This window comes from Cryptotermes secundus, unplaced genomic scaffold (genome assembly GCF_002891405.2).
Source record: "Cryptotermes secundus unplaced genomic scaffold, Csec_1.0 scaffold274, whole genome shotgun sequence".
NCBI lineage: Eukaryota > Metazoa > Arthropoda > Insecta > Blattodea > Kalotermitidae > Cryptotermes > Cryptotermes secundus.
Window position 1 is genome coordinate 303,039 of NW_019735463.1, and position 18,634 is coordinate 321,672.

General features: G+C 38.0%; 1 protein-coding gene across 1 annotated transcript in view; it reads right to left on the bottom strand.

Moving 5' to 3' along the window:
- Positions 1–618: 618 nt before the first annotated feature.
- The window catches only part of LOC111869301 (NACHT domain- and WD repeat-containing protein 1), a 275,140-nt gene continuing 257,124 nt past the window's right edge, over positions 619–18,634 (bottom strand). The window contains exons 25-29 of the mRNA XM_023860707.2: positions 17,797–18,021; positions 12,770–12,981; positions 11,907–12,008; positions 4,475–4,559; positions 619–1,002 (exon numbers count right to left, since the gene is read on the bottom strand). Of these exons, the coding sequence (XP_023716475.1) occupies positions 974–1,002; positions 4,475–4,559; positions 11,907–12,008; positions 12,770–12,981; positions 17,797–18,021 (653 nt within the window). The 3' untranslated portion in view covers positions 619–973. The remainder of the gene's footprint in view (positions 1,003–4,474; positions 4,560–11,906; positions 12,009–12,769; positions 12,982–17,796; positions 18,022–18,634) is intronic.

The window sequence follows — 18,634 nt, forward strand, 5'->3', positions numbered from 1 at the left end:
CAGTTGGGAACTGGACCTCTGGGCTTAATTCCGAAGTGAGTACGGAACGCATGCAGCACCACCACGTAGGAATGGTTGTTCAAAAAATAGGCTTCGACAGCAAACGTACGCTGCTCACTCGTCCACCTAATGTTTCCTACTGAGGGGTATTAGACAGAAACTTCCTCGACTGCTGCGTTCGCCGAGCCTATCCCCACTTTTCTGCGATCTCCCCTCCCTTCACAATGTGTCTTCACAAAAAGGAAGTTTCTGCGCCCCACCCTGTACCAGTAATTCTGAGTCCTATTTTACCACAGTTGCATTCAACTATTGAGCACATATATTGTCACAGACCAAGCTAATTCTTTCCCATTTGTGGCAGAAATACTATTTCCTCTCTACAAAGTAATTTTTAGAAGCAAATATTGAAGATTACTTTTTTTTTCCTGTTTATTATGGATAATTTTAAGTTAATTTTCACTGCATACTCTCAGAACCAGAGATGTCCATGGATAAGAAGAAGCTTCTGCTCAATCGAGGCTTTACTGAATATAGTTGCTTACTTACGGCACTCACATTTGGTTTGTAGTGGAATACTGCATAAAGAGTGGAGGCTTATAAATAATACTAATGCAAATATTTAGTTTTCTTAATTCTTTACTTTCATATCTGTGAAGTTATTTAGGTCATTTACACATTTTAAAATAGTTCATTTTCAAGATTTTTCTGTAACAGGTGAAATCTTAAAGCTATAAATGGTCTTGGAACATTATCACTGAGCGACTGAAAGTCATTCCCCCTCACTGAAACATGAGTATTATACAATGTTTGCCATGGAAACAAGCTCAGCTTATTAAGTTCACTTAGAGAAAATAGGGACATTTGATAGCATGAAGTGAATATCCTAAGAGGTACAAGCCACGTACGAGTATTATTGCACTGAGAAGAATGTTTGGCAGATATGAAGATTTGGCCATGGTGAGAAGAACACCTATCACACGCACATTCTATCACCTGGGAGATCTGGAAAAAGAGGAGTAAAAGTTATGACACTTGTTTTCTTTTTCTGAAAGAACTATATCAGTGTTTCTCAACCAGTGTTATATTGTTCTGGTATCGATAAATCCCTTTACCCCCAAAATATTTTCAATTAAGCTCAAAAACTCATTGGCTATTCACCAATATGTATATCCCATGATCATCAAAACTGACTGACACTACAGTAAAATTTTTTCTGAGTTGGGCTATAAGATTCTCCCAACTGCATATTTTACCTCTATTAGTTAATTGTTCATTTACATTCCAAATACGTATAAAATGTAACTTTGAAATATTTTGAATTTTAAATGTAAAACTAAATTTCTTTTGGAAGCACTTATAGGAACATATCAGTGTAATTTTCTTTTCAAATGTTCAAACTAAAAGTATTTTGGTATGAATTGTGTTGATACTCACACATTATACATCTGCATGTGTGTGTGTGTGTGTGTGTGTATCAAAATTCATCAGTTTAAATAAATGAAACATCTGCAATAAACAGGACCCATGCAAAAAAGGAAAAAGCCTGAGGAATAAATCTGAAATAAATGTAACAATAAAATGTAATAAATAAAATACAAATTTAATTTCAATTTGCATATGAAATAATGTTATTTGTAATATTTAGGCACATAAAACAATCTTTAACAATAACAATTCTACAAAGGGCTGATCATGTACTAGCTACAAACACAATCCAAATTTTGAGATGTGTCAAAACCTGGATATGAAGGAGCCTTCATAAAGAAATTGTTTTGAAGAAAACTGTGAACAGTAGTAAGAGAATCATTATTATAACTCTGATTGCTTGCTAGATGAGAGTTAGAGAGAAGTGAGAAAGGCGTGTCAAGAGAATGGATCTTCTATTCACAGATAAGTCGGAAGAAATATAAGTGAATATGTCCATAATTTATTCTGACCATCTTACAGTGCATATATTTATTCACCTTACTCTTCTCTCTTGCACTAAATTTCTTTTGGAAGCACTTATAGGAACACATCAGTGTAATTTTCTTTTCAAATGTTCAAACTAGAAGAAATTTGGTATGAATTGTCCATAATTCCCAGCAGGCCCAGCAGTATAACACACGCAGTCACAGGAGCAAGACACAACACAAAGCACAATCCACACATGAAAATAGGAAGAATACTCTGATGGAAGAAGACAGGTGTGATTCGTGTATTGAGATACTACATAAGGATGACAAATCCTGAACAGTTTTAATATTTAAGATTTATCATTATATATGACGAATATATATTTTGGTTATTTTAGTATAAAGACAACAGGGCATGCAATGAAGTAGTTCGACGTACATAGATGAGCACCTGAAGATGGCACTTTAGTGCTGAAACATGGTGCAAGAGAGAAGAGTGAGGTGAATAAATGTATGCACTGTAAGAGGTCAGAATAAATTATGGACATAAATCAGTGCAACAGGACGCTAAAATATAACATTAAGTGAATATACGAGGGGGTACCCAAAAGAAACCGAACTTATTTTTTTTTTAAACTTATTTATTCAAATTTTAAGCACAAACCTTCAATCCCCTTCAAAGTACTTTCCACTTACACTAATACACTTGTCTAGTCTTTTATTCCATTTTTCAAAACATTGTCTAAATTCATCTTCTGAGATGCTTGACAGCGCCTCGGTCGTTTTTTCCTTTCATGTCTCTTTTCATTCCAGGAAACAAAAAAAAGTCGCACGGGGCAAGGTCGGGTGAGGAACAGAGGTCATACCATTTTTGGTCAAGAATTGTCATACAGACAGGACTGCGTGGGCAGGGGCATTGTCATGATTGAAATACCAGTCACCCAACTGTCACAAATCTGGCCGCTGAGCTCCAAGTCACTCCCGACAGCTCCACAATTTCTTCAATGGTCCAGCGTTGATCTTCCTTGATGATTTCACGAATTTTTTCAACGTTTTCATGTGTTCGGGCCGTGGAAGGACGACCAGAACGAGGTTTGTCATCAATTGACATTTCACCATTTTTGAAACGGGGAAACCACTCAAACACTTGAGTTTTCCCCATAGCATCGTCCTTGTACGCCATTTTTTAACATTTCAAGAGTTTCTGTTCAACTTTTCCCGAGCAAAAAGCAGAATTTCACTTCCGCACGCTGTTCACGAAAATCAGCCATTGCAAAAACGACGATCACACAAAACAGTTGTCACTATAAACTCTGCTGAAACTAGTCATTACTTTCTGAAGCAATGGTAGTTGGCTTATCGACTCAGGAATGTTAGCTCTATGTGCTCATAGTGGCAAAACGCGGTACTACAAAAGCTCTGCCAACACAAAAAAATTAGTTCAGTTTCTTTTGGGTACCCCATCGTATATATAGTAAGTTAATTTTGTATGATACTGTACTTTCTATAAGGGGTCCACTCATAACCTACGATTACATGGCGTCAGGGGACTGATAAATATCACAATACAATACAGATTTCATTCATTCATCCATTCATATATGATCCCTGTAATCTTATATGCACAGTGGTTCATCACACTTGCTAAAACCTTATAACTGCTGCAGTTAGGGAAACACAGGCCAAGTCATAAAACTCTTGAGATAAACATAATCATGACATATTTTTGCTTCTCATTTTGTTTAATTTACAGTACAAAGTTTGGTCAAAAATTTCCCAAAATTCATCTATAAATAATATCTTTCGCTACTTATGGCTTATTAAATATTATCTCCTTCAAAACAGTCCCCTTTCACAGCAATGCACCACTCCCACCACCTTTTCCAATTTTTGAAGTACTGTTTGAAGGATGTTTGTGGTGTTGTTTCCAAGTCATTCATTGCATTAGTGATGATGTCATCCAATGTCTGAAATCTTCCTTTAAGGATAATTTTGAGTTGAGGGAATAAAAAAATTTCAGGAGGTGAGAGGTCAAGTGAATAGGAGAGTTATGGAAATGTAGTCTTCAAGTTACAATAGTAGGAACAGGCTGAAGATCCTGAGGAAAAACAAAAAACCTGTCATGATCACCAGTCCCAAGGCAGGTATGGTTTGAACTTAAGTTATGGGTGGATTAGTCTTGGACAATAGAATGAAAAATGAAATCTGCTTGGAATCTTTTAATGAAGACCCTCCAACAGCAAATTTCATCTGACTCCACTGAACTGTTTCAGAGATCATATATGTGGATGGTTGGAGATATATGACATCCACATTATGCAGCCAACACAAAACAATACTCTAAAAATATATAAAAATAGGAACATCATTCTTTTCAATTCAACACTTGGTCAATTGCCTTTTCTTCTTGCAAAGAAAGATAAATCAGATATAAACTAGTAACATATCAGCCCTTAAGACTAGTAGGAACAAATCACATGCAAAACACAGCAGTGTGTGTCACTGTGTGATGCATGATTGTGTAAGTCTTGGGTCTCTGGCCAGGTTTGACACTGCCATTCGCTGTCCATTGCACACACCTACAATCTCCTCTCCTGGGGTGCGATCATCTCCTGTGTCTGAAGAATCACGACGACTTGTCCGTGAGTTCTGCTTAGACAGTGACTGCACAGATATATACAAAAATAATTAACTGTACTGCATCTAATGATAAGAATAGAGTGAGAAATCATACTTGATTTCCAGCAGTGCAATCTATATAATGTTAGATTTTCCACTTCTGTTTTTACATACAGGTCTATGATGTACTTGAGTTTCTTTTGTAGGGAGGTATCAAGGGCAATTCATAGTTTACTTATTCAGATAAAAATTTTAAATTTGCTTTTGTAATATATTCTTCTCTTTGGTCATCATTTCCTTATTCACCAATGTTAACAACTCTCTAAAAATTGTCTGACTTTCTCATATAGTCAGTAGAGCATGTGACAAAACACAATGAACAGTTGATAGTTTTCTCATCATTGTAGTGATACAAAGTATGGGTTGTGAGAGAATGTGTAATGCTGGTTCTATACAGCATACAAGCGGACAAGGACCTGGATACAAAGAATTATAAATTAAATAACAACTGCCTCGACATGTATAATAAATCTCTCACTCTCAACTGAACATTTTCCAGATCAACTAAAAATTGCAAAAGTGAAACCTTTATATAAGAAAGGATGTGATACAGAAGTTAGAAGTTGGGAATTACAGGCCAGTTTCACTAATTTCTATTCTTTAAAAAATAATTGAAAAAATCATACATAAAATACTTTTACCATTTTTGACTAATCACAGCATAATTAACAATAAACAGCATGGTTTCTGTAAAGGGAAATCAATAAATACTGCAACTGCAGAGTTTATAGAAAGGGTCTACAAATCACTGGATGAGAGGGAAATAAGTATAGGGATGTAAGATTTAAGGCTTTCTTCAAGTATAGGGATATTTCTGGATCTGTCAAAGGCATTTGACTTAGTTGATCATGATATATTGTTAAGGAAGATGACAAGAATGGGAACAAGAGGGGTTGCACTAAAATGGTTTCAATCATATGTAGAAAACAGGGAACAAAAAGTGGAAATTACATACAGATGTAAAGAAACTAATGAAATCACTAGCTATCTATCATGAAAGAGACCCATAAGACATGGAGTCCCACAAAGTTCTGTTCTCGGACCAGTGTTGTTTTTGCTATATATCAATGATCTAGAAGCCGGCATTGAACCTGGAAGACCAACTTTTTTGCTGACAATACTAGTATCCTTAGAGCAGGAAACAGTGCTAATGATGTTCAAAGAAAAATAAATTAAACAATAAATGCACTGACAGAGTGGTTTGAAAGGAATAGATTAATTATTAATAAAGAAAAAACAATAGCAATATCCTTTCATCAACCTCAAAACGTGCAAGTTGAATGCCCATCAGTAAAGCTCTATGATACAGGATACAGTCATCAATTATAATTGATGATGCATAATTATGCAGACATACAAAATTTTTGGGACTTTGGCTGGATAAGAATCTAAGGTGGTCTGCACATACTCAACAATTAGCAAATAAATTATGTAAAAAGTATTTTGACTTACAAGTAGTCAAAAGAGTATCAGGGTTAGAGACTGTTTGCACCTTATATTACGCTTTTTTTTTTCCTTCATTCCACCAATTGCTCCACAATCACCCTCACCTATCTGGGGCTGGTACAATAGGCCAGAAGTGGCCACAGTACAAGGGACTTAGCCCCACCCCACTAGCAATAAAAAAATATATTATGCTTACTTCCAATCCTTGTTATTATATGGATTGATATTTTTGGGCAATTCAGGAAATGCAAAATTGATTTTTAGGTTGCAGAAGAGAGCTATTAGAGCTATGATACAAATCCCGAAAACTATTAGTTGTAAACAACATTTTAAATATTTTATCATGTCTGTATATATATGAAATTCTAGTTTACATAAAAACCAATTCGAATGTTTACGTAACCAATTCAGGAATACACTCGCACAATACAAGGAGAACAGATGACTTGTTCATAGTGCCATGTAATATGAGTCTATACAAAAACAATTTCAATAATAGTGGACTTCATATGTTAAATCAGTTGCCACAGTATATTGAAGAGATACCAGTACTATACAAGTTTAAAAAGACTTTTTGAAAACACTCCTACTTGATCATTGTTTCTATAGTATAGACGACTTTCTCTTAGTACATGTTATAGGAATGCCTACTGCCCTGTTCTGAATTTTTTCTTATAGGAATGAGATCGAGGATACCAGGGCATTTGTTCTGGGATAGAAGGAGGCATACAGCGGTGTCATGTGTTAAATGATTATATCAGTTCTATTATTAGAATCATTTTATTATTATCTTAGTATATTATTATATTATTATATCACTATACTATTATTATTCTTATTTATTGTATTGTAAAGTATTTGACTTGTCTTATATCATGTATAATGATCCAAGGATATGAAGTAAATAAATAAATAAATAAATTTGAATGCATATAACTACAGTAAACTGCATATTATCTGGCATGTGTGGGAGATGGGCTGTGCTAGTTACAAGAATCTGCTGGTTGCATGACTAGATCTTTTACAGACACTCAACAGAAAGCCACAATAACGTATTGTAGCAATGTAGATCTGTTACTAGGTAACAACCTCAAAACAAACAACAAAACAACATCCACTGCTGGATAACAGATTCCTAGCTGCCACTGAGTAACGTCTTTGCAACCAAACATGTTCTCATGGAAATGAGTGTTGTACAACAATGAACAGCGTCTTCTACACTGTCCATGCCGAGATGTTATAAGGACAATTTGAGCAAGAGTATAGAGAGTTGTAAGGGAACCTGTGAAAAGGAGACTTCGTTGGTGTAGTTAGTAATGAAGTGAGTACAGAAGCTGAAGAATCTCCACTGTTAGAAGCCGTTACCAGGAAACTACTGGTGAAGACAGAGCAGACTGAAAAGACTTACCATATGCTGCAGTGATTTGTAAAATGTGGAGATCAGTGATGGTGCTATAATTAAGTGTAGTCACAAGTTGTGTGTTAAAGTGGTCAATAAATGCAATCTCCAGTCCAAACCCATTCATATGACAATATTTTCGCTTTATTATTTGCATAGGAATCTTCCTGGGGGCACGCAGTAGCGTAGTTGGTTGAGACACTATGCTACAAACTGGAAGGTCATGGGTTCAAGCCCCGATGAGGTCATTGGATATTTTTCAATTGACCTAATCCTTCTGGCCGTACTTTGGCCATGGGGTCGACTCAGCCTCTAACAGAAATGAGTACCAGGAATTAATTAAATAATTTTCCTGGGGAGTAAAGCGCAGCCACACCATCTTTGAGCCAATTATCTAGATAATGTGGGACCCTCAACGTCTCACAACCCTATGGCCCTTCACGGCCTGTTACAGGGATAGCTTTACTGTTTTTACTTACTTACTTACTTACTTATAGGAATCTTCCTAGGCAGCAAAGCAGATTAACTGTTGAAAGATTTGCGATATTATGACACAATCACAAATTCATCTAGCTTCTACCATAATGGCTACATGAAGAACAATTACCAGGGCTATTATTGGTGAGTGGGAGAATTACTGTGTGGTGTGCAAATACATGCACATCACAAATTTGTTGTTAAATAACTTGATGAAAAGGTTAAATTTCCTTTAAAGTTTTTGCCAGTTGGATGAGAATTCCAGATGCTTGGATACCACATAACTGGGAGTTTACTCTATATTAAAAATAAATATCGCAAGAAGAGTATAAATAAAACTGGTAGTGGAACTGAAGCTGTAGCTGTCTCAAGAGCTTCAGCTTATATGCAAGGGATAATGTCTCCACAATAAATTTTGCATGTGACTATGTATTTACATTTCTTCATGTAAGAGCAGATACCCCATCTCAAGTTTATGGTGAAAATAGACAGATCTGATGTAACACATAGGAGCAGACTAACTAACTGTGCTCTGTGCTGTATTTGGTTGGCGCATATTACCAGTTATATTGTCATGTGTTATGGTGACTCTTAACAGGGTTTTTGATTGGAAATTGGATTTACTGACCATTTTAACATACAACTCGTAACTACACTTAATTATAGCGCCATCACTAATCTCCACACTTCACAAATCACTAGTGCACACAGACTAGCGTCCTCAGTCTGTTACATTTTCCACTAGTCGTTTCCTGGTAACAGATCTTCTAACAGTGGAGATTCTTCAACTGTACTGACCAAGTTTGCTCTTCACAGATTTCTTTCCAACTGAACTCTGTTACAACTGGCTAACTCCCAGGCTGGCGGCTATTTCACACCAAACTTCTAGTCTTCTCTTCACACTTTTGAAACTGACTGGCTTCCACAAAACATCTTGGCATGAACCACATAGAAACACCATTCTTCTGTTGCTGTACAATTGTTGTGTTCATGTCTGTTGGGGTTCTCACATGATTGGTACTCTGCCAGTTCATTGGCGCACTGGTGGCTGCCTAGCAATGGCTGTTTATCTCTTTTGTTTTGTGGCAGTTGCCTAGAAACAAATGTTGTTTCAGAGCTGTTCACTAGCAATGTATGTATCTCTGGCACCACAGTTCTTGTTTTGAGCAAATATGTCAACACTATTGTCATCAAAACAGTGATCTATCATGTCAAAATGGATAAAGCAAATAGGTTAAAATATAGAAATATGCATGCACATCCATGAAAAAAATTGGGTGCCAGTATGTTGAAGATATATTCCAAAATAAGAAAACATGGATGTATGAAATGTGAACAACAAAGCACATGTGCTTAATCAGAGAGGCAACAGCTGATTCAGCAGGTCTATGAATGTTTTCAATCTATCTTCTCTGGTGTCAGGAATTTGACTATGCAAATATGTAATTCATTTGGTGTTCAGGAAATCTGCTAGTAAAGTAACTGTGAACTGAATGGCCAATTTAACTTCCAGCAGGGGAAGAAATTATTCTGTCATAATATTCACACAACCTCTGACACCCACAGAGCTTCAGTCCAATGGATACAGCAGGTTCTTCACTCTGGATGAAAATGATCATTCATCTCCACCTAGCATCAAGGTCTAGGTTCACCTCAGTGCCTTATACATGGCTTCTTGACAATATGCTTATGCTCAGGAGTGACTCCACCTTTTGCTGAGACACCTTAGCATTATACGTAGGTCATACCAAAAGTCATGAGCAACTTTTTTTCATGCAACCTGGGAACAGCAGATGAGAGTATGGTGGTAGGTGGAACCAGCTGTTGTGTTAACCTTGAGTGTCTTGTAACGTCAATAGCTTGCATCACATGACTGGTATCACTCCTAACAAAATGGCCAACAACCATATGTCATTTCGCCAGCGTGCTGTCATCGAATTTCTTGTGAAAGAGGAAATCCCTGCTGCAGAAATTCACCAGAGACTTCAGCGTGTGCATGGGTGCAAGCAGTGTTCAAAGATGAGTGAAACATTTTAAAGATGGGAACATCAGCATCGAAGATGAGCCTCAGAGTGGTCGTCCTCAAACAGCCTCAACTGAACACAACAAGGAAAGAGTGGATGAGATCATTCAAGATGACAGGCGTGTGACTGTGGACACAATAGTCTGAAAACTTGGAATAGGGCACAGTGCAGTACAGGAGATGATTGAAAGCTTGGGCTATAGGAAAGTTTGTGCTCCTTGGGTCCCGCGATTATTGACCAAAGACCACAAAGGTCAGCGAAATTCCATCACCTCAGAACTGCTGCAGAGATATTGACACGAAAGCGATGATTTTTTGCTCTGTATTGTGACAGGTGATGAAAGCTGGTTTCACCATTTCGAGCCTGAAACGAAACGGCAGAGTATGGAATGTCACCATTTGCATTCTCCATCAAACAAGAAGGCAAAGACAGTGCCATCAGCTGTGAAGGTGATGGGCACAGTCTTCTGGCATGCAGAGGGGTTTATTCTGGCTTAATTCCTGGAACCTGGGCGAACCATCAATGCTGCTCGTTATGCCCAGAGGCTGTACATGCTCCATCGTGCATTGCGCGATAAACGTCGGGGACGAAACATCATCATCCTGCATAACAACGCTCAACCCCATGCCGCTCACCAACCATTGGAAGCAATTGCAAAGATGGGGTGGGAAGTTCTTCCACATCCCTTCTATGGCCCTGATCTGGCACCCTCCGACTACCATCTTTTTGGATTTGCGAAGGATCAGCTGCATGGACAACGTTTTGAGACAAGGGAGGCAATTCAGAAAGCAGCATGTTAGTGTCTTCGGATGGCTGGAACGAAATTTTACAGAAGGAGAATTTTCAAACTCCCAGAACGCTGGGAGAAATGTGTACAAAGAAGTGGTGATTATGTGGAAAAATAAAGAAAGGTCTGTAGATTGAGGTGGTGTGTTTGGTTTGCCAATAATAAAGCATGTTACTTTACAAAAAATTGTTGCTCATGACTTTCAGTACGACACTCGTATTTCTGTAGAATGATTTTTTTTCACCACCATGTCTAGATCAGCTCTGGGAACCACCCAGGTCTCTTGAGGTCTACTTTCCTAAAAGTAAAGCAGTGAGATACAAAGGTTACCACTCGTCTCCAGTGCCAAGATCTAGAATGAGTGGAATGTATACTTCCTCTACATATCATGAAGAAGGGGACAGAAGGATCAATGTTTAGCACAAGATAACCAATTCCATGAAGAAGAGTTCTTGAGACGCTAGCTATAGCTCAGCCAGTCAAGAAACCCTCATCCTTTATGGAATCTGCAAGTTAATTATCAGGACCATTCTTTTTTTCAGCCAGTACATATAATGGAAAATAATTGCTGCACACCAGCAAACTTGGCAATGTTTAGAAGTCATACATCTAGAGGTTCACTTTTATGTTTCGATCTTTGTGTTAAAACTGAGTGTGAAAGCACGGGAAAACACACTACAGTCACAGACATAAATACTAGAAAACATATTTTTAGAGAGAGAGAAAAAAAAGCAGTGGTCATTATAATGTTCACAAGAGCCGACCAAAGGACCCTATGCAAGCCACATGAATTAATGATTCTCTATTTCAGCATCCCGTTGCAATTGTTCAAATTACCATCCATTGTTTATCTTCCGTCAAAATTGCAACACTTTTTTACATTCTACACTTCAACACTACATGTTTTGGTCTCAAACGGCCATCTTTAGGTGTTTTTATTTTACTAAAACTGTGTTATAGACTGCTACACTCTTTTAATTCATGTTAAAATTACATGCTGTGGTCTTCTTTAGTAAAATCACATGAGGATGTCCGTTTGAGGCCGAAACATGTAGTGTTGAAGTGCAGAATTTAAAAGTGTTGCAGTTTTGATGGAAGATAAACAATGGACACTCACATGAATTAAGTCAGCACTGGGGTAATATTACCTTTTTGTCATTGATCTGTATGGGTTTTACTGTGATTAAAGTTAAGCCCACCTGATTGTGACGCCGACGTGGAGGAGAACGTTTATTCCACAATGCCTCCAGCTGATCAAAGTGTTGTGACTGAGCCAATGCTGCCTGCTCTGGTCCAATCCCCTAAAATACAATTAAAATGACATGCAATAAATACATCTCTAAATTCTGGAGTCTTTTCCAAAAAGACATCAGTTGCAAACTACCTAACTTGGGATTATAAATAAACACAGTAATTATGTTTTTCTCTTCCGACAAGTTGGTTGTAGATCACATCTAGAAGTAGGCAGTTACATCACTTTTCCTTCTTTGAACGGCAATTTGTGTTAATTATTATTCATGTGATGAGATATATATAATATGAAGAATATTTTGGTAGTTGGCACTGCTCCTGTGTTCTCATCATTTGTTAACATGTAAATTTAATGTTCAACTCATACTGGATCTGACCTGGAAGACTTTCATTTGAAGATCGTATCTTGCATTTGCCTTGAGAGTCTGAAGAAAACCACAACAAAGCTCAGTAGGATAGCCAGTAATCCATCCAAGTTAAAAGTCATTTGTTCTTAAGGTACTGAAGGACATTTTGAAATGCAGGCATTTTATTATGTCCAATAAGCTGGAAAGTTACACAGGACTTTTGAATACATCAAGATTTGGAAATTGAAGGTGATACATATTTTGGAGTATTATCTTGGACAGACAGAGGCAAACCATAGAAACTTATCATGGCAATAAGCAATCCAACTGAGACTTTCTTAACCATTTGAATAATCTCATTCATAAGTGCATTTCATGCTATTTCTCAAACATCCATTGCGAATCCTAAAGTATCACCAACAAATCAGAAGTACCATTTCAACTCAGAAGCCAATCAACAATACCTGTGAGCCCATGTTGCCTTTTGTTGGTATTTTCGAGATCTCTTCCATGCTTGCTGAGACAGAAAACCTCCGTTTGAGGCGTTCATCCACAGCAGCCATCATGATTGACGATGTCAAGTGACCATACTTTTTCTGCCATGTATATGTATCCAAGGAAACCTCCTTTTTCAGCAAGCGTTTCATTGGTCTTTTTGGGACAGATGGTCTGAGATCTGAGAAAGTTAAATGCATATATATGAGATTAGAAGAAAAATCTGGTCTATGAAAAATTAATATAAGTCAGTATCTTATTCCAGTGCAGTGAAAGTAAGTTCAAGTTTGCCGAGGTATTTTGCACTAAATATATTTCTACACATTTAATAATAATTCACGAAGTCTGATTGTGACAGTGAGAGTTTGTTTAGTCTTGTTTTGATATATTTTCCTAAGTTAAACCAACACAAATTAATATGAAGGTCAAATGTATATATATATACAGAATAACATTCCCTGAAAAGAAAGTTCAGAAAAACACAAATATAAGAATTCCTCTCCCAAATTTGTTCCACAGTAAGAAAACCCAATGGACAAGACAAATTCAGATTCACAACTGAATGAAAAAATCCATATGTTGCAGCCTGAAATATATATAGAAATATTCAAAAAGAGAGCAAGGTATCTTGTATGAACTAAGTATATGACAGCACTAACAAGAATTGAGAATTACAGAAACAAAAAGATTCATTACATGAAATATATGAAGAGAGACAAACTCCTTCCTATTTTAATAATTTTGAAGCCATAATTATTGTAGTTAGACATAAGTTTAGCGACCTCTGTAGTCTAGAGGTAACGTTCCCACCTCATGAATCGTGGTACGCGGGTTCAAATACCCGGCGGAGGTCGTCGAGTTTTTAAGGGCGGAAAAATTCAGGGAACAAGTCCTCCGGGAGGGACTTTAAGCTGTGTGTCCCGTGTCGTAACTTTACGGCATGTAAAAGAACCTCATATCCCCAAAGGGGATCACTGAGCTAAATTACAGGACCTTTCCCGCCCAACAATAGCCTCTAAGGCCTCTGATAGATGGGGGAAGCATTATAGACACTGTTAAGCAAGTTGCCGAACTCGCTTGCTCGGCGGGACTGATGGTACGCACCATTTATCGGTAGGGTAAAGAGACTGGTAGAATATCATAGAGGGAAGCACAATAGATCAAACTGGTCGCGGTGCATGGGGAAACCCACCCTCTCTAAATAAATAACTAATAACTAACTAACTAGACATAAGTTTCCTCAAACAACGTCTGCAATTTAAAAATGGGAAATGTGGATCCCATTTACTAGACTGGTGGGGAGAAAATAAACTTATTAACATAAAGTTTATTGTGAGTAGACTGAATGTTGTGAAAATAAATGATTCAGTAATAATGGGAAAATTTATAACACCTTGCAAACCGCCTGAAACAAGAAATATTATACATTACTTAATGGAGGTTTTAGTTACTTTCTTAACCTTTAACGTCCGAAGTGCCCCGATCAGGCCAGTGATGAGTATGGTCGACATGGCCAAGGTACCCCGTTTTGGCCAGTCGGGCAATTAAACACCGCTAGTGGAAGCGTGCACACATGCCACTAGTAGAAGTGCATGCACAGTCCTTAATATTTATTTTTAAATGTAGTAATTACCAGAGAGACTTGAGTAAAACCATAATAGAGGAATTAAAATGATACCTAAGTGAACAACAGAAAATATGGGCATATGTATTAGTTATGCCCAAACTCATCCACGAGTCAATACTTTTACTGCAGACTCTGCAGATTAATGTGTTAAAAATATACAGTGAAATTCGATATACATACTTTTTTTTTTTGTTATCTGCTTGATGTATGAGGGTTGGAACTTTAACAGTGGCGACTATTTATTTATAACTGATACAAAATCGATGCATGTTTCGAAGTTTTACTGTCCTTCAATGGAGTCACCAGCATTGTGTACAACCCGTTGCCAGCGATGTGGAAGTCGTAAAATACCTTTAGCAGCGCCTGTTGTGTTGATAATTCAAATGGAGCGGTCCACTGCCTGAACAATCTCTGGAACATTTCTGAAGCGAATTCCATGAAGTGGTTCCTTTATCTTAGGAATCAAGTCGAAGTCACAAGGGCTTAAGTCCGGCAAGTATGGTGGATGGGACAGAACTTCCCAGCCCCATCGATCGAACAAATCAGCCACAGCTTGCGCTGCATGCGGCCGAGCATTATCCTGCAAAATGATGGGTCGGTTCTGCAGAAAGTGTCACCGTTTCTTTCTCAAAGCTGGTCGCAAGCTGTGTTCCAAAAATGAACAGTAATACTGCGCATTGACGATCTGCTGTCAGGAACGGTATGCGTTAGGATAACACCATCACAGTCGTACAAGAGAATCACCATAACTTTCACATTGCTGGGGTACTGACGAACTTTTGATTTTCGTGGTGACCCGTAATGATGCTATTCGTTCGTTTGGCGTTCCATATGTGGCTTGTATGATTTGGCCCATGTCTCATCCAGCATAATGACGCGGTGTAAGAAAGCCTCTTCTTCGTGATCATAGCGCTCCAAGTGGTTACGAGCAGCATCGTATCGTAGCCATTTCTGCATTTACGTCAAATCACGCGGAACCCATCGTGATGAAATTTTTCTCATGCCCAGGCGTTCCTTCAGAATGTGAAGCACAGTCGTATGCACTAATCCTGTCTCTCGGGCCAGCTCACGAATCGTATGGCGTCGATCACTCTCCAGTAACGCGGAAAGAGCATACACTTCTTCTTCACTGACACTAGGATGACCTGTCCGATGCATGTCTGCCGCATTTTGGCGTCCCTCGTTGAAGGCTTTTACCCACCTTTCCACTGTTCTGTAAGGCAATGCAGGTTCCCCGCAAGCCTCTTGAAGACCTTGATGACACTGTCTTGCTGTACGGCCTCTGGCACATTCAATCTTTATCCAACTCCGTTGTTCCTGTTTCGAAAACATCGTGACAACACTACATTAGACCGCAAGTTAACACGAGGCTCTGTTCTTCTCGTCACTGCGCATGCGCGTGATGTGGGAAGTGAGAGTCCATTTGCTCTGAGGAAAGGTAGGTATGTACCGTGTGGTATAAGCGACATTATTTAGCTCCATTGCATGGCGTCTCTACAGCAGTGTTGCCACTATTAAAGTTCCAACCCTCGTATATAGGTTGAAATGAAACTACAGTATTCGATTTCACTATGAACGCACAGAAAACAGATCACACTCTGTATCTCAGCCACCATGCAACTGTTCACGACCATAGAAAGGGCAATAATCTCTTGCAGCTATACGGAAGGTCTTAGCACTGAAGAGGGGACTGTTGAATTGTTCCCTCTAGCTTTTTCTTGAATAGCCATGCTTTCATTCTTCTGACATTTAGTCAAAAGATTCGAAAATCTGAAGGGTATAACAAATATGTAAGGTTTTCCAGCAGAGAACCAAATGATTTTATTGCTTCCATCTGTTTTATGACACCAGGGACTGCTAAAATTTGTCAAGGAACGGACATTTAAAATAAGAGTAGCAACGGGCATTTAAACGCTCACCAGCAGTGGACATTTAAATAAACGCCGGCCAGCTCCAGCTTACCATCATTTCAAAAGTCCGGCATTTAAAGGTTAACAGATATAGTAACATTTTTTTCACTATATTGGTTATATAGCATTAAATTAGAGAGGCACAATGAAAGATGAATTGCAAGAATGTGGAAGGAAGTGGCCCAGACATGTGTTAAGAAATTGGCCTGGAGAGATGAAGTAGGGAGGGACAGTGGGCCGAATATTGGGCCTTTGGACCTGGACTCAAACCCAGGACTCTTCAAATACAAATCTGAAAATCTTACTACTCAGTCATGATGTGCATTTGAAATTATACTGTATAAGTTTCATGACTGTTTTATGCACATGACTATTCAGGAATGTGAAATCCCACACTGATGGTTCAGTCACTTTTAATTCATGGTTTTGTGAAGTAGTATTTCACTGTATGGAAAAAATAATAATCTAAAGTGTGATTATTATTCATGTCTAAGCATGTTTAGTTATATTATAAATTTTCAATTAGCCACTGATTCTGATGTGCTTCTAATGACATACAAACATACTGACCATCTGTCTGTCTATCCATCCATCTACCCTTCTGTCTGTCTGTTTGTCTATCCATCTATGGCTCAATGTGGCCGCTTTTTCAGGTTCTAAATTTTATACACAGTCAGTAGGACTCCTTGGACGGGGGATCAGCCCATCACAAGGCCAGTACCTACACACAGAACAACACAAACACAGAATAAACGCACACAGACATCCATGCCTCAAGTAGGATTCGAACCGGCGATCCCAGTGTTCGAGCAGCTTAAGACAGTTCTTGCCTTTGACCACATGGCTGCTGTGATCGGCCATGTTATACATACAGACAATATAAAAATTAATGTCTGTATAAAGTATTAAAATTGGAGAGACATTATAATCACTCACAGTGTAGATTCGGAATTAAAAATATCCGCAGTCATTTGAAATAATTTAAGTTATCAGAAATTCTCTGTTGGTATACAACAGAAAGGAAAACCATCATTATTTTCTTTTTACTGAGAGGCTGTGCATAAATGGCATGTACAACACAAACTATTTGGTTGCTAAATGGACATCATAAACGGAAAAAGCTGTTTGTTTTAAAATTATAATTTTTCCAGCTATGATAGAAATGTATGAATGGCAGCTTACAAATGTTCCAGGACATGAGCCACATGTTTAATCTGGCATTTAGGAACCTTAAGATGCAGTCACCATAAAAATCCTTTCCTCCAGTAACTACACATTTTTGCAAAAATTTTATTATCAGGCTCCAGCCCATCTGACACAATGCTGTGCTAGTCATTTTCATCCCAAAATACTTTGATGTATAACTATAATGTGTAATCCAGCATGCAATTAAGCAAGCAAGGTCCATAGATTACCACTCATGATGACACATATGTAGTTGACAATCCATCACACTTACCTTCTATTTCCTTAGCAGGGGCTACATAGGTGGGCATTTTGACATAGGTAGCAGGAGTATTGTGAAGACAGACAATGGGCAGGCAGCGGTTTTCCAGGAGGTGCACAGCAATACGTGAGGCATCTGTTGACATTTCCAAATTGAGGATTGGAATATGTAGCTGAAGACAGGAAATGGCACGCCCTCGTTTTGTGTCCCATACTATAATACTCTTGTCTTCAGAACCTGCAATTGGAAGACTTTATATATAATAATGAAAAAAAGCAGCAACTAGTACCATGACCTAGATTTATATAATATATTGTATTTAAACATTGTGTTGCATTACTATAACTTTTACACACAATATTAATAATGCAGTTCCATTAACAATGCAACTATTTAATTCTTTCCCTTTCACTTTCCCTTTTACAACATGTTTTGACCACAACCAGCCATCATCAGGTATCTTAATTTGCAAAAACTGTTATACTGTATTGAATATCACTCATTCACTTCACATATAGCTGCAACGTCATCAGTAATCTGTCAGACGACAGGTCCACAGTCTCTTCCAAAACAATTCCTCCACTTAATGCGATCTAGAGCTTTCTCCTTCAAATGACAGTATCCTCTTCTGTCCCCAAGGTCATCCAGCATCTTCTTACGTCTTCTTCCTCTTCTTCTTGTCATTTCTATCCGCCCATCTATCTTTCCTTCGATAGCTTCTTTTAGAAGGCAGTTTCTGCGTAAAACATGACCAATCCAATTAGCCTTCCGTTTTCTTATTTCATGTAGGATATTCCTCTGCTCACTGACTCTAATTAACACTTCTTCATTTCTCACATAATCGGTCCAA